This window comes from Coloeus monedula (genome assembly GCF_965178545.1).
Source record: "Coloeus monedula genome assembly, chromosome: 15".
Classification (NCBI taxonomy): domain Eukaryota; kingdom Metazoa; phylum Chordata; class Aves; order Passeriformes; family Corvidae; genus Coloeus; species Coloeus monedula.
Window position 1 is genome coordinate 6386439 of NC_138795.1, and position 22727 is coordinate 6409165.

Consider the following 22727-nt stretch of genomic DNA (forward strand, 5'->3'; position numbering starts at 1 on the left):
CATCATTGAGGCAACTCCTTCCTCCCACAGCACACACAGCTTAAAACTTCACATAGTGTGTACTCCTATCCCCAAGAAAATCCTTGTAAGGGAGCAGAAGCAATTAAGAAACAGAATTTGTTCAAAAATATGCCCTTCCACGATGTGCAGAATAAGCAGCTGCAGAGATCAACTGCAAATCTTCATACCTGCACCCAGAACCATCCTTTTCACTATGGAAAGTGAACTCCCAGGTCTCAAGGACATCTCTGCTGTGTGGCACCAGAGGGGAGTTTCTCACACTCAAGTCAGAGCTCAGTTACCACACAGGCTGTTTCTTGCTCCCAGGGGTAAATCCTCTCCACCAAGCTCTGCTTCCAGCAGCAAGCTCACCATTTCCACACTCACCTGTATGTGGAGAGCAGACACCCAGGAACACCAGAGCTTCAGTCTGAGCAAATTTAAAGAAAAATAAGAGAAGGAAATAAAAAAACACCAAACAAAAAAAAAAAAACAAACAAACAAAAAAAAAAAAAACAAAACCAAACCAACCAAACAAAAAAAAAAAAACAAAAAAAAAAAAAAAACCCAAACACCACTACCAGAGGGCCCTGCAGAGCTAGGAAGTGATCCCAGTCTGAATCCTTAAATGCACAACCAATACCTGCATTCCCAAACACACAAAGATCTCAGTTTAGCTTTACAAAACAGCCCCACACAAGTCTGCTGGTACTTCCAAGTACTCCAGAAGATGTTTCTCCCTGCTCAAGAGGTAACTAAACCTTTCTAATTGTGCAGCGCCCTTGAAGGAAGAAAAGGCAGCAGAGGCAGAGCTTGGCTTCCAGTTCTGGTTTGGGTGCTATCAACCACTGCAACTGAAATGCTCTTATTTCTACTTGTCTTACACTATTAAGATCAGCCAGAAGAGGCCAGGTCACACCAGTCACATATGAAACACTCTCTGTACTCTCAGAAGGGCAGATCAACAAGGTATCATGAACACAAAGGTTATTCCAACACTGTCCATGTGGCTGCTGTGGGTACAAAAACCTGACGGCTCTAGACAGCTTTTCTTCACTTCCCAACTCCCTGCACAGCACTGGGACACCAAGAGCACTTCAGTACCACACACCTCCTTGTCTTGATTGAGGTGGAGGCACTAGAAAGGAGACACACAGAGCCTGATTCATTTAAGACTGTAGCATTTGGTTGCTAGAACGAGCTGGACTACCCTGGTTATTACACATCAGCTTTCTTGGAGCTCTTGTAGCCCACTGCAGCCAGCTGAGGCAAATCAAATCGTGGTTGCTCCAGTCACCTTCAAGAACGTATGCAAAGCACTGGAGGCCTTTGACAAGAGATACTGAGGTTATAACAGTACAGCAAGGCAGGAACCAGAAGGGCTGGAGGCCACCAGACAGCCTTAACACCAAAACCAATGTGCAACAGTTTACAGCAGGTCTTTTCAGAGGACTTTGTTATTAGAGAGTCACAGAGCCACCAAAATGCAAATACCAAAATTCAGTCTACAACATAACTTGCTTTTGAAAAGTGTTTCTTTACAAGACATTCCAACAGAATTTTATGTAAATATTTTATTTTGCCTGTCATCTTGGGACAAGAACATCACTTTCTGGGTCAACATATTGAGTATGATTCATATGAGAACAAGCATACACTTCACCCTTTTAAATTCATTACTGACACTCTTCTTTCACATCAGACAGCAATGAGTCAGAACTGTCCAGCTCCCACTATGGAAATGGGGGTTCAAGCTTACAGATGCTTTTGCAGATTTGGTTAAAAGTTATAAAAGCTTCTATTAAAAGCACTTTGATAAGTCTGAAGTGCAACCTGTTACTGCAGTCTTCGGATTTAATGTCAAGAACAGTAGAAACCCCACAAAGGGGAAAAAACATATCACAAACAACAAGGACAGGGTTCAGTGAAAGATCTCCATTGCATACTTTCACCTCACAGGCATTCCTGATAGGAAAAATGCAGACAGCTTTTGTTTTTTAAAAAAATACCAGTTACCACCACAAGAGGAAGCAGCAGAATTTCCCCAAATGCTGGCTGTGAGAGCACACCGCAGCTCACTTTCCCCCAGTTCACTAAGGTATCAAATCTCCAGGTACAGATGGTAAGCAGGCCAATCTGAGACACAGTTGTAAGGAGGGAAGGGACAAACAGTGTAACAAATGTGAACAGAAAAATAAAACAGAAACCAACACTCTAGCAACATTTAGTACAACCAGGTTCAACCAGTTAAGTCTGGCAAGTAAAAGGCAAAACATGTCTTGAGGACAGGTAATACTGAGGGCAGCTCTGCTCCAGAGCTTACAGCAAGCACAGAGCAAGAGATGACACACTGCATATGCACAGTCATTACAGTAATAAACCAAGAAACATGGAAACAGCAACACCTGACACAGATTAGCGAGCTTCCTACGCAGCTCTGTTGTGCTACCAAGAGATCTAAACGTCTGGCATACACACAAATCCACCATTTTCATCTAGATGCTTAACACCAGGCATCACAGAAATACTGCTTTGTGCAGCACCATCTTACAGGATCTCTTGGATTGAAATTACCCAGTTTTGTATTTTATTTTCAGTTTCATCTTCTTTCAGAGGCAGTGGAGAGCATTCAACATCTTAACACCAGGACAGACAAGCACCTTCCATACTTCTGACAAAAATTCCTTCTTATCCACTTCAGGCCTGAAGCAAGGAATGAAGTACTGCAAAAATAACTACTTACAGCAGTTGGAACTGTAAAGGATGTGACACAGGTATTTCTGCTTTCCTTGTACTTTTGCAATAGTTACAACAAGACCCGCCCAGCTTCAAGTTCCAGTTATTAACTTTTGCATCCAAAAAGTATTTCTTTTCAATAATTTAAATGCAGCCAAAGTGATGCACAGAAGGTATTACAAGCTTTAGCTACAACCACCTCTACCTCGTAAACCTAGTGACTGGAGAGCTTTTTTCCCCTGGGAAAAACTCCAACAAACTCTTGACTTGATAAAGCAAATCTAGACCTTTTTTATTTTTATTTTTTTTAAACAATTTGCCAAAACTGGAATGAGAGATAAATAGAAGGCACAACAATTTTGCTTTTTTTTATACAAATACAAACTAAACATGAAAAAAACTCCCTATTTCAATAAAAAATTTCGTAAGTTCAGGAAAAGTGTTTGAAGAGTCAAGTTCTAGACATTTAAAACCTATCCCACAATCCAAAATTTCAAAGTGGTAAAACAGTAGCTTGAATTCCTTGCTGTGATCATGTATCAAAAGAAAAAGATTCTACGGATACCCATTATTCCACTTTTACAGCGCCACAGAGAAAAAGGTGAAAAGTCAATTTTTCAAGTGGCAATGTCTCCAGACTGGAGGATGTTCGTATGACCCTCAAAGAAACATCAAGAGTTTTGCTTTTCTGCCCTTGAAATACTTGCCAAGAACTATGTTTTCCTACAGGCTCTTGAACGCATGCACGTGAAATATTATTCCGCTGACTGCACCCAAATTCATTAGAAAGAGGGGAGGAAATTAAAAAAAAAAAAGAAAAAAGAAAGAGACATTCCTTTAGGAAAAACCACTGGTACCAAAAAAACAAAAATCAGTCCGTAAGTTTGAGGTGAACAGGAAAATTCAGTTCTTGTCTTTTTAAAATCCACTTTTCCTAAAATGTTGTTCCACAAAGCTGGAATCTGGGACAAGGACTAGAAAAAAATAAATCACAGAACCATAACACAAACAAAAGGGGCCAAAATAGTATCAAACGTAGCAGTCTATAACAGGCTAGGGCCACATTCCAAGATACCCAAGGCTGAAATTCACAAATCTGCAGGAAAAAGGGTTTGCGCCACCACGTCAACATCCGCGATGAATTCACTGGCGTTGCCCGATCCCCCTTCCAGCTCCAAATCCTGGCTTCTGGGACATTCCTCCACGTGGAGGCCCTCGAATCCCACCTCCCAGCCCCCCACGAGTGCCTCCAGGTCCACGGGGTCTGTTATCTCTGCGGTCACCCTCCCTGGCAGCTCGTGTTTTCTTCTCCTCCACATTCAGGCGCACCTCTCCCCTGAACATGATGGGCTGCAACAGAAGCAGAGAAGGTACTTTCATTAACGGGTCACCAGGAGCTCTTCAAGGTCAAGCAGATTCCTGCAACTTTGTCTCATATCCTCCTCTCCATGAAAGGCTGAAATGTTTCAGGATCACTTACTAAACAATGGCAATAGTCAAACCATGCATCCAGTCTTGGGGCTTTACTGGAAAAAAAAAAGATGTGAAGGAGCGACCCTTGAAAAGCCACCTCAGGCTTAACACTGAACATTCTGGTTAACCTTTTAGAAAAGCGCTGGGCTGTAAGCAAGCTCACTGCATGGCTGTGAGGGTGCATCCAGAGTCCCTGCCTACCACAGCAGGGTACATTCTGCATTAGCAATCACTGCTGACAGGCTGAGCAGGTACCTCCTGCCTTTGTTAGCAAAATTCTTTTCAGCGTGCACACCAATACGGCTTCTTCCTTTCAGCCTCTGACAAACAAGATTCTACTTGTCCATAGAATCAGACTCTCTCTACCTTGTCTTCCTGAAAGCTATTTATATACTTCCTGTGTTCAGCAACCTCACACTAAAAAATTAAGCTCTGTAATGAGCTGCTACAAGCTACTTCAATGACAAAAGACTGCACAAATCTTGGTAATAGGATGGGAAAGGCACCACATCTGCTTTAATATGCTCAAGAAAGACTAAAGGGACCAAGTACAATCTCTTCCTGTTAGGCTGAAAAACACTGTTGTCAACAGACCAAAAACCACTGACTAGAAATTTATTTACCCTGTTGCTAAGGATCTTCTGAACTGGCTCAGGATCATCAAACACCACAAACCCAAAATTGGGGAGCTTTCCACCACTGTTGATGCGAAGTTCAACAACATTGCCATAGCCTGCAAGAGAAAAGCCAAGTTCTTGGGTCATACATTAGAATGCTCTGTTGACCACGCCCATGGCTGCAACCCCCAACCCCTCAGAGGACAGCAAAGCAACCAACTTACTTTGGAAAAAGTCTTTAAGTTCAGATTTATCCACATCATGGGGAAGGTTCCCAACAAACAGCTGATGGCTGTCTGGGTATCTCACAATCCGCCTGGTTTCCACATCGCCTTGTTCACCCTCTCGAACTTGAACAGAAAAGCAAAACTGATTTTAGAAAAGTCAGTCCTCACAACAAACAGAAACAAGCCATGGTCAGAATTACCACCATTAGCAAGAATCAATTCACACTATCTATCCATTCATATGTAAAAAAAGGAAAGCATTACACATTAGCAAGTTTGTAACTATTTGCTTTTTATCACCAGGCTGAGGCCAAGCTTCAGTTTTTACTTGAGTAAAAATCATTTACTGACAAAAATGAGATTTTAAAAGCTTTAGTTATCACATTGCTTTCCCAAAACCGTTAAGCAACAAAAACCAGCTGCTTCTTCACAGCCTCTCTTACTTGGCCTAGGACCCCTCTGTGGTGGGATGCTCGTTCGCTGCTCCCTCACTCGCTGATCCCTCTGAGGTCTCTGAGGCGGGGTCTGAGATTCAGGCTTTGCCTCGGGGCGGGGCTGTATCAATTCAAAAAGGAGTGAACAACTGAGGGTCAGACAGACATACCAGCAGGTTCAGCTTTTAAGAGCTCACTGTTAAGTTAGTGGTAAAAAAAAAAAATACAGGAAAAGGTAACAGTTTTTTCCACCTGTGACTAAAATGCATGTTAGCTCATGTTGGCTTATATGCTAAAAGCAAGCAGCATTCACATGAACATTCCCTGTTTTCCTCTGTGAGAAACAATTAATTCTCAACCTAAAAACCTACAAATAACATCTTGATAAAGTCTATCAGGAATCACAGAATTCCAAAGTCTTTAGGGCCTGGCAAGTCAAATCATAAGCAAGTAGATTTCACTCTATTTTTTCCCACCTCAGTTTACTGTCAGCCAGTTCAGCACTTAAACTTCTACACATGCTGGATTCCTACCTGTGAGACGGGTACTTTCACAACATGAGGTGGTATTCCTGATACTGGGACAGCCCCACTGGGAGGAAGATTCTTGCTGGTTACTGATGCCCAGGAAAATGTCTTTAAAAAAAAAAAAAAAAAAAAGAGAGAGAGAGAGAGAAAGATAGTAACATAACTACATCTCCTTCTGAAATATATTACTGATAGTACAGCTAACAGACACAGGATAACAGGAACAAATTTTAACTTATACATGAAAATCAGGAGCCAGACAATAGCAGTTTCCCCACAATTTCCTTCAAGTTATTGACAATGGAGTCACACTTTACTCTTTCTGAATTCCACAGTTGAAACAGGACAGAGCAGTGGCCCAACACCAAGTATCACATCAAGGTTAACCAAAGTATTGGACTCCTGAATACCGATCTGTCCACTTGTACCTTCCTTAACACTGAGAAGTGACAAAAATCCACAGGTAAAAATAAAGCTCTGTAAACAGACAGTAGAGCCCTACTGATGAAACCACATCAGAGAGAAAACAGATCCATTGTCATTACCCTGGAATCCTCTTGCACAGCAGGAGCTGGATCAGCAGGAGCTGGAGAAGGACTCTTTTCCACAGTCTCCTCTGGAGCAGATTCCTCTAATACTGGCTCAGACTTTTCCTCCTGCACCTCTGGTTCAGGTTCCTGTTCAGGTTCTGCCTCTGGCTCAGGCTCTGCCTCTGCAGCTGTTTCTTCCAGGTGTTCCTCAATGTCATTGCTATAATACAGCAGCACAATGAGCAGGAAAAAGAGGTGGTACTGTATTTATTCCATTACTGGTGATAAGCAGCACTACTTATCCAATACAGAAGTCAGGCACATGACATCTGAGAGAAAGAACAAGGCCAAGTAAGGCCACATTGCACAGGCATGCAAATTTTGCATTGCTACACTATAAAGCAGCAAAAAAAAAGATAGAGTCTCCGTGTTCAGCCTAACAGCATTTTGATTTCAGCTGATCAATAAAAAGGAATCTTTTGACTGTCAGAGGAAAACTATTAATAGCAATAAATTCATGTGACCTGTTCTACAAGCAGCCTGTCTCACACAACACCTGATTTCATCTATAAATATATTATTACCTGACAGCCTGCTCATAGTAAGCACCACTATCATCAGGAACAGCCTCAGGTGTCTGCTGTCTTTCCTCAGGTTCTTCCCCTTCCTCCTCTGATTCTAAATAAGGTTAGAAAAGAAAAAATAATACAACACACATCTTTAACGTGAGGCTCAAACACGAGGCACCTACCACAATATACAGTTGAAGTTTCTAGCAAAGCACACAGAAAACACTTTCAGGATGTGACATGGAACAGACATTTCCTTGTATTTCCACTATCACTTTGGTTACTCAGTTTTGACCAAGGTTAAAAAAAACCATGTTCCAAATACTTCAGAGAACCAGATTTATAACCTACAAATCTGACTGCAACTGCCAAAATAAGTCTTAAGAGTTCTTGTAATAGAAACAGAATATGCCAGAAAAATAATCATCTGCATGTCACAACTCCTTGCTGGATTGAAAAGAAACTACAGGCAAGGAAAAAACCTACAAGCATATGAAATTTAACACTGATCTGTCTTCTCCAGCAAGAAGATTTTCTTTAGTCTGGGAATAGACTGTTGATAAAATCTAGAACCAAACACCAACAGAACCATACAAAGATTTCTGCTACTTACCCTCTGGAGGCTCAGTGTCAGAGTCCCCAAAAACCTCATCCTGGTAGCGGAAGATATCGTTGTGGACATAGAACTTGTTTGCAACAGAGCCCTAAAAGCAAACCAAAGGGAGGAATTGATTCAATTACATCAATCCAGTAATGTAAAAACGGAAATAATGTGAAAACAAAGGTTTGAGCATATCGACCTTCCCACAAGATTAATCCAAATTTGCCTATTTTAAGAAAATAATGTTATTTGGGGCAAGAAGACAATAAAGAAAAAAAGACATCACTCCTAACAAGTATGCCTGGAACAAAGGAAAAAAAACTGTTGAAGTGCGTTCAATTCCAATAGCTCACAACACTGAAGAAGTGAGTGACAACTTCCTGCTGTCTAAAGTATCAATTCTTATCTCCAAGTCATATTGGAAAATAGAGTGATCTTGCTACACTCCTTTTTCACTATCACTTTTAATCGGTGAACGACTTTGTTAAAAAAAAGTTGTCTATTTAAAAATGCCACTTCAAATGCTGCATCAGCACCTCATGAACAAGAAGATTTGGAACCCATGTTTTCAAGTGACAGGAAGCATTCCTCTCTTTCTACTATTTCTTTTTCAGTAAAAAGGCCAGCTGCTAGGATAGCAAATCAAAGAGAACATAATTTTAATATGTTTAAGAAAACAATGTGTTGCACTACCCCTAGGAGTCCAAAGTCAGGACATTTATAGCTGATTTCAATATCCAAGGTCAATGTACAATCATACAGGAGGAGTGTAATTCCCAAAGGAATTTTCAGACCATTACTGCTGAATTTTGTGGCAAGTTACCTTCCCAGACTAACCCTTCAGACTGCAACAGTGAAGCAGACAGAGCCCACCAATGCTGTCAGAACCCCCTGCCAGCCCAGCTCACCCACCTCAGGTGCGAGCACGAAGGTCTGCATGAACCTGCGCACAGGCTGCATGTTATTGGAGAGCTCCCCCATCACCTGCACCACCACGCCGTCATTGAGGGTGGCGTGGGCATCCACATGACGGATCTTTGTGTGGCAATCCTTGAAGTTTAGTGACAGCACCTTCTTGTGGATATCCTAGGAAAGAACGGTACACATGGGTTACACCGCAGAAGCCATTTCTGCCAAGTTAGCAGCTTTCAGAGAAAGCAAAAGCAAAACCATAAAAGACTGGTTTAAGATACATTCCCTAAATTTGGAGAGAAAGCTTGGCAGGATGCTTGTTAGGTTTGCTTTGCAACCAATTTTACATTATGAGCTTTCTATAAAGGAAGCACATTTTGCCTAGCTATTGCTGTCTACAGATGAGAGGGTTTTTTCCTCCGCTTTTTTTTTTTCTTTTTTACAGAAAGCACTTGAACAGGGTGAAAGCACCGTGAATCACAGCTGGATACATTTCTCTTCTCAACCACAAAGGTGACAAAATAGAAGGAAAGAACAGCTTTCTTTTTTAAAGTTCTTACAGATTGCCCATAGACTGCGTCAGCTGGTTTTCCATTGGAATCCAAGCCACCGTGAACATAGGAAGAGTTCTTTCCATAAAACCTGTTGGAAAGAAATATTTTAATGCCAAGCTTTGTTGTGTAAGAACACTGAGCCTCTACATTTGAAGTACAGTATAAATAACACACTTTCAAGTAAGTTTCCTGTCTGAATCACTAGAATAAAGCCACGAAATCTAATAATCCTGTCACCAATCTGGGGGTGGGGGAAAAACACAAAGTTTTCTCACATAAGGTGCAGCATTCAGGTGTGTCAGAGACCCAGGCACTAACAGCCAAAACCAAAGTCTCATGGAAGCTCATGATCCAATCCCATTATCCCCTTTCTGCACAAGGTTCCCAAAGCGACACCCTGAATATCTGGGATGCTGAAGGTTCCCCCTCAAATTCTGATTTCAAGCTTGAGCAAGGAGCAATGGGACTTGTTTTGCTCTTCTACAGTGAAAGAAGTACTGCAGGTAAATCTTCCTTCCTGTAACTGAGACTACCAGCTAAAATGCCCTAAGCACCACAGTATGGTACTGCACTCTGCCAGCAGATAAAAGACTGGAATGGATTCCACAGCACAGAGTCAACTGGCCTCTGACCCAAATGGATGAGGTCAGCTGTCCACCTAAGTGGAGAAACACTTGAATAAGTGTTCCTAAGACTGGAAGGGGGAAGGTTTCAGAAACTGTTTATCTGGCTACTCAAAACACAGCAAAACAAAAGTGTATCTTCATAAACAAGACTAGTTTCAGAAAGGATACCCATCAAACCCTAGAGGACCCATTTGTTTAGATAACAGATTGTAGTCTGCTACATATCTATAATTTCCCTGACTTTCCTTTAAGAAAGAGCTGGTGTGACTCCCAATAGAGACCAGTACACAAGCACACAACTTATTCAATGTTTCCTCCGAGTCAGGGAACATTTTATCAAGCCAAAAGAAATGCTTAACTAAGTAGTATTTCTCCAACTTCAATTTATATTGATTACAACCAGAAGTGGAAAGCAGCATTTCAGTTACAACCACAACTCAGATATTTAAAGAATTCTTGTAATCTTTATTATCCATCTTTTAACCCAGCTGATCAAAACCAGAAGTAAATGACACTCAGCATCTTGAATAAATCAGGTTCCTAAGTGTCCAAATTCAGCAAGCTAAGTAATAAGACCATTCACCAATTTTAACACACAAGTTAGGGAATTCACACAGAAAACCAGCTCAGACTGAAGCAGAGCTTTACCTGTGCAAATAGTCAGGTGCTTGGTTCAGCAGGGTATAGTACTGCCTCACGAATTCCCGCCCGACCAGCAGGGGACTTGGCTTCTCCATCACCATTTCTTTGGTCAACTGAAAACTATGGAAAAAAACAAAAGCTCCATAAAGCACAAGCATTTCAAATGGCTGTTCACATCCTGATTCCATAAGCCACCTAATCACAGCGGAAAGCACGCACCAGAACTGTTTTACCCCTGTAAGCAGTTTAAGCACTGTGTTTTCAGAGTCATCAGTGATTTGGTGCCAGGGAGAGGATTCCTGGGTACCAAAGCAGAGGTGGGAGAGGCTGCAAGGCCAAGGAAGGTCACCTCATAACATGCCAGTAGTTAGTCATCACACATATCCTCAGTAAAAAGCAGGTGGCAGCAAGTATGGTTCTTCAAGAGGATTTGCTAAGTGGCTAAGACATTTACAGTCCATCCAAATTCTACTTACCTCACTTGACTTCACAATCAGAATTAAAAGTCAGATGTTCTCAGGCAAAGCCTGTGCTACTGTATTAGGGGCATTTTTCAAAGGTCAGAATAAGTCCAATCTATTTTTATCAGCAGCACAGCACTACTTGCTCTGAGTGTCAAGCTCTCTGGAGGAATATTGCATTATAAAAAAAAATTATTATGCTACAAACAAATACATGCTGCTCTTGCCCTGCTTCGACTCTCAGCAAGTCACTTCTCACTTAAATTCAGACCACCACTCAAGTGAACAGCACCAGCCATGCCCAGGGACAATCTGGGTACCTTCTGCCTACATTCTACAGATCTGTAAGTTACAAAAATAAAGTCTTTGCAGGTAAGTTACACAATACATGTATCTTCAGGACAGGCCAGCCAAATTCAAAGCATATTCCCACATGTCCTTGCTATCAAATACTCATAAAGACTGTTCAAACTCATTCAAAATAGTTTTAAACTCACAGGGATAAATACCAACACCAGGGCATGATCTTGGTACTGAATACAGAAACAACAGTAGATTTTCTGCTTCATACTCAGCTGTACCAGTGAGCAGCAGAATGGGGGCTTAGCAAACAGTTTTGCTGCTGAAATCACTTTCTCCCCACTACTGACTCCCAATCTCCTTCACCACACAGCCCTTTCCCAAACACACACTATTCAAATTCCACATGCACATCCTCCAGGTGTGATGTGCAAGTCAAAACCAACAGTATTCAGCTGAGCCCTCTAAAAAGCAATTCGGGAATCAGCAATTACTTATCTGCTTTTATTTAATACTGATAATTATAAATAGCTCCAAGAAGTGGTGGCATCAACAACTGGGGAAAAACCCATACTGGATTGCAGCCAGAACACAGAATAGGGGGAAAAAAAGGAAGTCAAATTAAGTAGTTTTTAGCATAGACTAATCCAGATAGAGCTTGCAATGCTCATGCCAAGCCAGGCATGCCTTAGGACAAGCTTTCTCTTGGCACTATATCCAAGAGCATCCCATATCCTGGGAAAACTGAGTTGCCCACAACTTATCCCTTAAACATAGCAAAAGGGAAAGAAAGACTGCCTCTCCCACCTGCTTGTACTAAGCCCTGTTCCAGTTCATCCAAGGATCTTAAACATTTGATACTCACTATATTTAATGAATTTCAGAGGAGTTGTCCTTTAGACACCAAGAACTGATGACAGAGCAGAGCTTCAGAATACAAAGGTGACCAGGTTGGTGTTACTGCAGTGACAATTTCAAACACACAACATACACAGGGCTGCAAAGAAAGTTACAACCACACTGCTGGATGGACCAGGAATGCAAAACAGAAGCTTTAATCCTCAAAGAGATGAGCACACACAAAAAGGTGACACGGAAGCCGTTATTTTGGATGAAGCTAAGTCCAAACGATCCTGGTAAATGCCATACATCTCAAACAACAATCAAACACACAACACACTACAATCAAAAGACAGAACAACGTGTAGCCACACTGCTGGAACATCCAGGTAATAGATCTGAGGATGTGATCACACACAAACTCCCAGCAGAGGCCAGCATGCATTGCAGCCAGCTTTGCTGGAGGAACGCAGCTAAGGTTCAACACAGAAGATGTAACAGCAGAGTTGTAATTTTGTATACATTGATGTGTTTTTCTCTGCTTTTAACACAGTCACATTTCACTATCTTTGTAAGTCTAGAAATAAATGAGAAGTCTTCCTATTCTATTTTAAAATACACTTTTTGATAGGTTTAAACACAGGGAAAAAGACCAGGTAGGCTCCAGAGGATGTGCCCATGAATTTCCCCTCTTTCAGCAGGACATGTGTCTTATCACCACCACACAAGGAAATGTTACCTACATGATAATGTGCAGAAAACGTAAGGCTAAATATGACCTAGAACTGAGTAAGGCTTTTCAAAACATTCAAAAGCTTTCAAGACATTTGAGGATATTTTCAAGAGCTAACCATGCAGAAAGGAAGTAATAGCCCACAGCTGGGTCTGGCCTGCAGGAAACACCCTGATTCTGCAAAGCACTTTCACTTCAGGAGGGTTCCACTATCTGTGGTTTTGCAGAAGCCTTTGAACTCTAAGTGTGATGTATTATCGGTACAGATGTCCAAAACCCAGTGCAGTCCGAAGTGACAAAACCTCCAAGAGATGAACTCGTTTGCCTTCTAGTGCATGTTAAATGAGATCCCCATAAAATATTATCGTACAGTAAGAAAACACAGCAAAAGTAAAGTAAGGGTAAAGTAAGGCTAAGTGGTGGCAACCACTGCTGACTTCCTCATCCCACTTGTTTCCTCTTGAGTACTTACACTGTAAGGAGCAGGCCAACCCTAAAGCACTGGGAGCAGAAATGGCACACAGACATGACTTGCACTTTTTAGCTCCAGTCAGCTTAACTGACAATGCAGGATTTATTTGCTCCACAGGAGTTAAAAAATTTGCTTCTGTGCTGTCAGTTTACAGTCAGGAAGCCAGTCCTACCATATACCAAGATCACCATTTGGAGAATGAGACGAGGTACGCTTAATTTATTTGTGAAGATACAGCTTCCCCAGAATTCAAGCTTATTCCTACAGATGTAAATAGGCAGGTTTTCTATTCAGTTCTGATAAATGATGAATCTGGCTCTTCTGAGAATTATTTTCAAGTGCTTCCTAGAACACCAGTGTACAAAGCTTGACATTCTCACATAATGGCAAAATGTTCCTGTAGCACTCAAATCTCAACAGCTGATTCACCAACAGCTCTTTCAGATTTCTGTTCTTCAGTGAAAGCCTTCACCTGCATTAACCCACAGGCACATCATCTTCCATGCTGGTCTCAAGAAATATTGAAAGTGAAGTGGCTTGATTATGTCTGTCATCCTTACATGCTTAAAACAATACACGAGAGAACTTCCCTCCTGCTAAGGCTGAAAAATCTATCAGAACTAACTCCTAACATGAAAAGAGGAATTGCAGAGTGCCCAGTTGTTCTCAAGCAGATCTCAAAAGAAATGGGAAAAACCTTTTCATGACCTAATCAGAGGACAACAATCTGTTTTTACTGCTGCCGCACCTGCTGCTACGTTGCCAGTTGCCATCTGTTCTTGTTCTCTAGCCAGCACAACCTGAATGGTGGAAGCCAAGCACCTCCTCAGAGAGTATTTGCTCCCTACCATCATGAGCAATTTTATTACTCCACGATTCCCTGATCCAAGAAAAACTGCAAATACTTTATACTACATTTTCATTGCACAGCACATAATAGCACCAAATGTTTGAACTGTCACTACATTACTCCTGATAGAAGCTTATCCACACATTTTCCTGTCAATTGACATAATGATGAAAGGGTGAAAATTGACAGGAAAAACTGAAAATCTGATTATTTAAGATTCATTCATAATCATGCATTCATATTATCCCATATGTAAAACAAATTGGATAAGTCAAATTATAACAAGTACACTATAACAATTCTGCAGCATAACTGAGCCCCTTCCTTAAGCCAAGGACTTAGAGGAAGACAAATACCTCCTTTACAGTGGTTATCACCTGGCTGGTGGAAAATTCCACCATCTGTCACAATGCTCCCACTTGGCAGAAAATCAATGTCAGGCACTGAATTTCTAAAATACTGTTATGTAAATTAGAGCCATTTATGTAAATTACATATTAGCAAATTCAGATTTAGGTCCACAAAACCTATTAGTATATTAGTATTCAGAAAAATGGACTCAGCAGCTCGCATTGGTTTGTATTTTCTTACCAAACTGCAACATGGTGAAAGCAAACTAATCATTGCTGTCCCAACTCAATTTGGTTTGGGGGGTTTTTTTGTTGGTTTTTCAGGTTTTTTAAAATTTTTGAATCAGACAAGGACTTTAGCATGAATGTTGCTTCTACTGAACTTGCTACAAAACAGAAGTGTGTCTTAAGCACATCACAGGATGTTTGGGCTCTCAGGGTAAACAGTCCCAAGACTCAGGCAAAAGCCCCTTGGCCTGATGTAACAAGCCAAAGGATCAAAACCCAATGAACTAAAACATGCAAGTCAGAAAATCCCAAATTTCACTTCCCAAAGTGTGGCAAATTAAAATATCATCTGTCAAGAAAAAAGTCAGAACTAACAAGACAAGATAAAACTGAATCATAATCTCAACAGGCTCTGGTGTGTTTTTAGTATTAGCCTTGTTTCTTTGTTCTCTACCATCTTTAATTACATTTTTTGACTTGCATTTCAATACAAGGAGCCGTCTCAAAAAATCCAGAGTTCCTACAATGCATTATAGTCCTGACTGAAATATTATACAGCAGTTCACCTATTCTCCTTTGGCTACTCAAGTGCTGTAAGGTGACCATCTGAACTCCACTCCTTCCACCTCTACAAACTGGTGGAGTTTACAGGGTGCCAAAGCAGCCATTCAGAATGTCAAACTTTTCACACAACTCCACTCCCTCATTTTGCAATCAGTGAATTCCTTAACTTAAGAAGGCTTTTTGGAAACTGAAGAAACAGCCAGAGAAGCTCACATGGAGAAGAGGTGTCTGTATCCAAGCACAACGCACTACAAATGTAGCAAACACCAATTTTGCTGGAAATTAAAGGTCTGGTCAATAGTTAATAGGATTGCATAATTAAGCGTCATTTGGGATTTCTCCAAGTTGCTTAGCAACAGGTGAGCATGCTCAAAGCCACAAACCATTTAGCTGGATGGAATAGCACCTCTAGAAGCAGTTACTGCTGCTGTCATGGACAAAAAAAAAATCACTAAGAAAATGCCCAGTAGGCCTTTAAGAAGACATGATATAGACTGAAAGTTTAACAACAAAAGCAAACCAAATACAACTAAATTCCAACTCTCCATACATTTTACATGACTAGTATCTGCTCTGCAGCTGACTAAGCAATAATAGAAAAAAAAAAAAAAGAGCCTGGTACCTGTGTGAATCATGATACAAAACATTAGAGTGAACAATGGAACACAAGCTCAACTTGCACCCCTAGGCAAATTCCAGGGCCCATCTCAACTGGGGATTTATATCATCACACCAACTTGCTCTCAAGTAGGAAGAGTGATGTTAAGTAAATGTGCATTTAAAACACAAAGATCACAGATACAATGAGATACACTTCTTTTAATACAGCCTTAGCTATCCAAGGGAACAAAGAAACCCAAAACAATCCAGTTGTTGACCCGAGCCTAAATTATAGAGCTGAAAATGCATCTCAAACAAGCAGGCAAATGAAGTGCCAAAACACTAATCTGCTCTAAAAAACAGGTCCCATTACTTGCTTCCCCCTGGATGCAGAGGCAGACAATGTCACTGGGACAGGGTCACAGCAGCACAGCCTGTATTTTAGACACAAGTCATTACAGCTGCCTACCTGTAATCAGTTCACCTTTTCTGCCTTTGACAGATTCAGAGGGAAAGTATTCAGCGTGGAAGAAGGCAGCACTATTTCACAGGAGGCAAGATGCTTGGAACCCACAGGCAGTGGAAGCTCAGTGATGGGGTAATTTATGCAAAAAATAAATATCTGAGGATCAAACTGGGACATGTTGTGAGGTTACCAGCATTCAACTCTTACTAGCATCTCCAGGAAACATTCAGATAGTCTGTAAGATGAATGTATTCACTAGGAACTCCCAGAAGCAGACACCTCAGAGCAGTGTGAAGTGTCAGACATATCTTACAGACAGAAGAGGCTTTAATAATCTTCCAAACCTAATCTTCCAGCACCTAATAAAATATGGATCTGGACTGTCCAAACCTAGCACAGCTATTTCTCCTTTCGCTTGTGACTCCTCTCCACTGTATGACCCACACAATCTAGAAAGACAGGCAGTGCCTACATTCATAAAATACTTGAGGTGTTACAGGGAACTGGATCCTAAAAAATCATCACACAGCAAGCAGAACCACCAGGCAAACAGCTTTCTCTGTGCTTAATTATCTAGATGCAGCCTAAAGGCAGAGCAATACCTGAGCCCCCTCTGAAGCTTTGAGACACACTGACAAGGGACCCTCTAGAAAAGCCAGGTATTACATCAACATATGGATAAGAAAAATTAACTTAGAAGCTTAACTATTTTCTAATCAAAGCATCCAAGCAATCAAACAAAATTTAAGCAGAAGAAAAAACGTTTTCATCACAAGATTATAAAATAATTCAGAATTACATTCAGCACTGCCCATGCTAGTACTAAAAAAACCGTCTGCTTGCCAGTGGCAGATGGGAAGCCTTACTCAGCAGCAATGCACAGCCCTTCAAACACTGGGAGAATACAAATAAACAAGCCAACAATTGCTGAAGAGCTGTCAGTGTAGAAGTCTGCCTGTGTTTTTGCTAACAAACCAAAGTGTGATCCACAAGTTGATGGATATGATGAAGTCTGCCATTTTTTAGACAAAATTCAGCGCTTCTTGTATTTTTCAGCTCTACCAAGCAAAAAAGAGACAAACTGAAGACTTCTAATGCTTTCAGTCAGAATCCAAGAGAAAAGAGATCATTTTGGAGAAATGTAATTTCCAGGGCATTAGGCTCAAAAGTAGATTAAAAATACAAAGATCCCCTGAAGTGTAAGTTAGGGTAGTTGAGATCAGCATCTGTGCCCCTACAGTAAGGGATGAACGTTCATGTGGGTAAGGAAAAAGATACCAGACACTATTCCTCCAACTAAGAGCATACAAGTCTAAAACAAACAGCAAATTAGGTCCTGCTTACAAGAAAAAAAAAATCTAACCCAGAAGACTCTTGAAAACTTGCTATTAAAACTAAGTGATAGAAGAAATTCTCAGCAAGATGTTTGGGGTTTTTTTTAATTCATCTCTCAAAACACTTTATGCCCTCCCTGAGTGCTGAGCTTAATATGGTGTGGGTTTGGGGTTTTTTTTTTTTTCCTTCCTTTTTAAAGCTGTTTCACCTGGCTTCCAAGTTCCTACTTGATATCACTCAAACATCACTTCAATTCAGCAGTTACCTGCTGTAACATTAAACTAAGGTGATCTGTCCTGAGCTTAACTAGCAACATTTCATATCCTAACAAAAAGAGAGCTCTGTTCCACTTAGCATTACAGAAAAACACAGGGCCCTTGTGCTTTGACAGAAGTCCAAAAGGAACTCCTCTTCAAAATCTGAGGTCTGTGAAAACTCAAAGCCTTGAGAATTCCCAGAAATATTCCTACATTTTTAGTAATCCTAAAATCAGATTATCCTAAACAGGCTCTCAAACATGGAGAAGGACTTGCCTTTCTAACTGAACCTACCTTAACCTCATTTACCCTGCAATTAGAAGCAATGTTTTTCTGCACAACTACATTTTAAACACAAATTTCATCCTAATGGGTGGTAGGATAGTGCTAGCCTGAATGGTTTGTTTACTCTTTCTTTAATGAAAAATAAATCAGCTTTCTGCCTATACTGCTCTCCAGACTGCCTCATGATAAAGCAGCTACTTAGGCCCTGTGATTCTGTCATTAGAATAGGTTTTGTTTTGACATCCAAGAGCTGCTTCAACATCTCGACAAAGTTGGCAGCAGGTCCAGTCATCTTCTCTTAGGTCTGCAAATTTTCCATTTGGCTCCAGTGCAGCTTCTTAAAGCAAAAAAGCAGAAGTTACTCATCAGCAGTCAGAAGAGGCAGATCAGAACCCAGAGCTACATCAACATTACAGTGAAATTCAAGCTCACTGCCACTTAGAATAGAATCACCAGGATTAAGATTTAAAATATTTTCTGCATGCCAAGCAACAGATAACTGTAAAGAGAATCAACTCTTTCACCTCTACCCACTTAAGTCATGGAAGACACTTAAACTCGATGTATCAACTGTATCCTTAGGGCTGACCCATCCTGGCACTGTTACATTAAAAACAAAACAAAACAAAGTCAGCCCAGCAGCAGCCAGGAAACAGCACAGGGGAAAGCAGATGAAAATGGAAGATGGCCACCAGCATTTTCCAGTGCAGTGCTGCATGTCTGCCTCAGCAAGGAATCAGGTTCATCACAGATCACTCCTACATAACTGACAGCACCCAGGCTCCTGCTCTGAAAGCAGCACTGCACCAGCCATGTCTTCCTGGAAGAGATCCAGACTTAATATAGCAAAAGTAGGACCTCAAACCAGTATAACACTCACTGCCTGCAAAGCTAAGCATTCTTTTACAGTACCTGAGGATCAGACTTAAGTTTTTCTTTTTAATTACTCAATGAGGTAGCTTAAGGTTATCAAGTCTATTAGCAGGTATCTCAGGAAGTTAAAGAATTACTTCAGCTCTGCAGATTTTATATAGGCACCTGTAAAAAAAAACAGAAAAAAACCCACCCAGTCTTCTAGACCAAACCATCACTTTTGGTTTTGATTTGTTCCAAGCAGAGCAGACTACAGCCAGCACAGCAACTAGCACCACCCTGCTGAAGTCCTGCTCTACTTGGATTTCCTCTTTGATTCTTCAGTCATCACCTTACTTAGTCAGACAAAAAGGCCCAGGTGCTAATATTAAAAACTAGAATAATGTTTTCAAATTCAAACAGGCCATTATGCCAACCTTATGGGTGCTCTCTCATCAGGTTGTACTGTTTTGAACAGTAGGAATATCAAGAAATATCAGGATGTACTTACAGCAACGTCACCTTTGCTTTATTTTACTTTCATAAAAAGTGCTGCTCTGTATGTTTGCCTTACAATTTACCAGGTGAAAAATAAAGCTCTGAACCAAAGAGTTTGCTGTTTCATCGGGTGCATGAAGATTCTGTTTAAAATTCAGATGTTCAAGCTCCATCAGTTGTGTTGAACTCTACTGATGCTGTTGAGCCAGCAGCAAAGTGAGCAGCAGAGCAGTGCTCCTGCCATCACAGCACAAACAAATCCTTTTGTATGCTTTTGTTGTTTCTTAGACTGCAAATGCAAAGATTCCCAAGAGAAGATCCTGATGGGCTTGGCACACAGACTAAGTCTTGTCCACCAGGTTTTCTACTTTAATTTTAATTATGCTTCCCTGCCTTCAACTTGAGGAGTCCACAATTAGAAGAACACAACCTAGCAAAAAAGGGGCAAATTCACACCAGTCAAGAACTGGAGGCCACTATTTACCCTCTGATGTATACAAGATTAAGATTTTTAAAAATAACTATATTTATAAAATTATAATATACATTTGCAAAGGTTCCAACATTGATTTTTTTTTCCTGACTTTGTACAATTACACTTTCTAGCAGGTTTTAATAGTGCCTTTCAGGCAAACCAGTCCCTGCAGCACATGATGCTGTCAAAAAAGACATGAAATCTCCATCATAAAGATAAGGATGTAAGACTTAAAGCACATGAGTACTTCCAGCCAACCTTCAAATCAGCTACATATATGCCATCCACTAAGCTTTTTTTTTTTTAAATCTAGGCTCATAACTTTACATTACATACAGTGACTGAAACACCCCAGGAAATGTGAGTTCAGTTCAGAGGATGAGAAGATGCTACCATCAGCACCATGGAAGTATCACAGAGCTACCTAGCAAAACGGTTTGGCTTATTCTGTACAGACAGAGAATAAGAAAAGTGAAAATGTGGTGCAAGGGAAGAATATCAGAAAAGGTCGGAAATGCAGTTTCTGTCTGTCAACTTCTGCACTTCCCTTTATGACATCAATCTAACAAGCCTCATTAGCTAAAAAAAAAAATCCAACCCCCCCCCCCCCTCCCCCCGTATGATTTATGGCGTCTGGAAGCATCAGCTTCCAAAGCTTGATAGCAGTGTCCAGATTTCCTAAAGCTGTCACTCCTGGCTGTGAGAGCAGGGGCTTGCCAAAAATAGCACACACTGGAAACATGGCGGCTTGCTGCAAATGCTGCTTTCCCCCAATGGTAGAACAAAAAAAAAAAAAATCCTTTTTTTTGGTAAAAAATACTTATTATATACATGGACGTCTTAACGTAAAAGGTCACCAGGTAAGCCCGCTGAGAAATAGGAACAGGTTAGATCATCCAGATCAACACTGGGAGGTACTGGAAGATGTATCAAAACCTTTTCTCTGGGGTTTCTCCAGCACGTACATCTGGGGCCTTACAGGATGCTGGAAAGTCTCCTTACAAGCACTACTTCGCATTCAAATCTTAGCTTAATCTCGGATTCGGCCAAGGTCATGCGGTAAACCAGGATAAGATCCATGCTCTCCTGCTCGAATTATAACTTCCTTCACCTATAAAGTTACACCAAGGGAACCACCTCGAGCTGATACTCGGGTCCGGACCGTGCGAGCACCCAGCGCTGCCCCTCAATCCACAGCTACAACTCGCTATTGAGCGGGAACACCTCGAGCTTTGGGTGGGCTCCTCCCCGGCCCCACCTGCTCAAAACAAAACCCGAAGACAGAGGGCGAAAAAGCCTCCGAGTCTGAAAATCCGAGAACAAAGCTCTCCCCGCACACCTCGCATCGCACAATGCGGGCCCGCGAGCAGCCGATGCCCCGCCGCCCCCCCTGCCCCGCACCGCTCCCGCCGGGAGCTCCGAGGCCGCCGCAGCACCGGGAGCTCGGGGAAGGCTCCGGACCCCCACGGGGGCTGCGTGGCCGCGGGCCAGGCGGGAGAGCGCCCACTACAAAGCGCCGCGGGGACCGGGCGGGCCCCACGCCGGGCGGGATAGAGGAGCGGGTTGGGGGGGGAGGCGCCGGCAGCGCCATCCCGCACGGTCCGCGGCCTACTGAGCGCCGGGGGCGCCTCGGAGCCGGGGCGGTGCGTGCGGCCCGCGGCCTCCCCCGGGAAGGCGCGGCCACGCCGGTGTCTCCTCGTGCCCCCCACCCCCCCTCACCTGCGGGCGGAGCGGGACGGGAGCGGAGGCGCCGCTTCACCACAGGGCCCGGCGGACGAAAAGCGCCTCACGCAGCGGCGTGCTCTGCCGCCGGCTACATATAACCGGCGCGCAGCCTACCCCAGCGGGCGCGGCGCAGCCAGTCAGAGAGCGGCGGCCGCCCTCGCTCGGATGCCGGTTGGCCCACAGCCGTGAGGAGGCGGGCGAAGAGCTGAGGGGCAGCTCAGCCAGCCAACCATGCGGCAGAGCTCCGCGGGGGCAGTGAGAGTGATTGACAGGCGGACGAGCCAATGGGCGGCGGAGGAGGCCTGATAGATTTGCCCTTTGGCCAATGGGACGACGCTCCCCGCGCCAGCAGGCGCGCAGGGCGGCGCGCGCCGGACGCCGCAGTGTGGTTGAGCCGCACTGCAGCGCCCTTGAGAAAGTGCTGGTAAACCCCGTTACAGATCGGGGCGGGCCCCGCGGGGCGCGGCGACCAATGGGAGGGCGCGGAGCGCGCTGACGGACAGGCCCCCGCCGCGGCTCTTAAAGGGGCAGGCGGCCGCCACGCGGGGCGGTGTCCCGCGCTCCGCGCCGCCCCCTGCTGGAGGCAGAGCGGACGGCGGCCAACATGGCGGCGGCGGTGGGCGCCATGTGCGGGGCTGAGGGGGCACCCAGGGCCCGGCCCTGCCACGGCCGAGGGCTGCGGACCCCCAGCAGTGAACAGGCAGTGGCCATCCGTTTTGGCTGTGTCTCCACAGGGTGCTTGGTGCTCACCTGGCCCACGCACCTGAGAGAAACCCCCAGTGGAGGTGGGTAAAAGTAGCTGCTCACCCCAAAGCACCTCAGCCAGGCACAGCCCCGGCCGCTCACGCCGTGCGGAAGGTGGTGGGCACTGACCCCAGCCCATCCCGGGGGGGCTCGTACAGCTGCTTTTCCCTCACAGCTTTTCACTGAGCAAAGCAGACACAGCATCAACTGCCCCAGAGGAAAGACAATCCCAGCAGGGGCATTT

General features: G+C 43.0%; 1 protein-coding gene across 2 annotated transcripts; it reads right to left on the reverse strand.

Moving 5' to 3' along the window:
* Window positions 1–1618: 1618 nt before the first annotated feature.
* Window positions 1619–21868, reverse strand: G3BP1 (G3BP stress granule assembly factor 1). Of its 2 annotated transcripts, none has more exons than XM_082291128.1 (12): window positions 21734–21868; window positions 10455–10568; window positions 9187–9268; window positions 8627–8800; window positions 7727–7817; window positions 7129–7222; window positions 6560–6764; window positions 6021–6122; window positions 5497–5608; window positions 5051–5176; window positions 4833–4942; window positions 1619–4086 (listed from the first exon to the last, which is right to left on the reverse strand). In XM_082291128.1, the coding sequence occupies exons 2-12, from the start codon at window positions 10547–10549 to the stop codon at window positions 3880–3882; spliced, it is 1398 nt and encodes a 465-aa protein (XP_082147254.1). In that variant the 5' UTR covers window positions 10550–10568; window positions 21734–21868; the 3' UTR covers window positions 1619–3879. The 2 variants fall into 2 exon arrangements, with proteins under 2 accessions (XP_082147254.1, XP_082147253.1); XM_082291127.1 differs by having other exon boundaries at window positions 4833–4963.
* Between the last annotated feature and the right edge of the window lie 859 nt (window positions 21869–22727).

Excerpts from the sequence above, each read along its gene's own strand:
- G3BP1 (XM_082291127.1), bottom strand. The coding sequence starts at position 10,549 with ATGGTGATGGAGAAGCCAAGTCCCCTGCTGGTCGGGCGGGAATTCGTG. Across the intron at positions 9,269-10,454 it reads GCACCTGACTATTTGCACAG|GTTTTATGGAAAGAACTCTT; the intron begins GTAAAGCTCTGC and ends TCTTTCCAACAG. Across the intron at positions 8,801-9,186 it reads ACGCAGTCTATGGGCAATCT|GATATCCACAAGAAGGTGCT; the intron begins GTAAGAACTTTA and ends GTTCTTTCCTAG.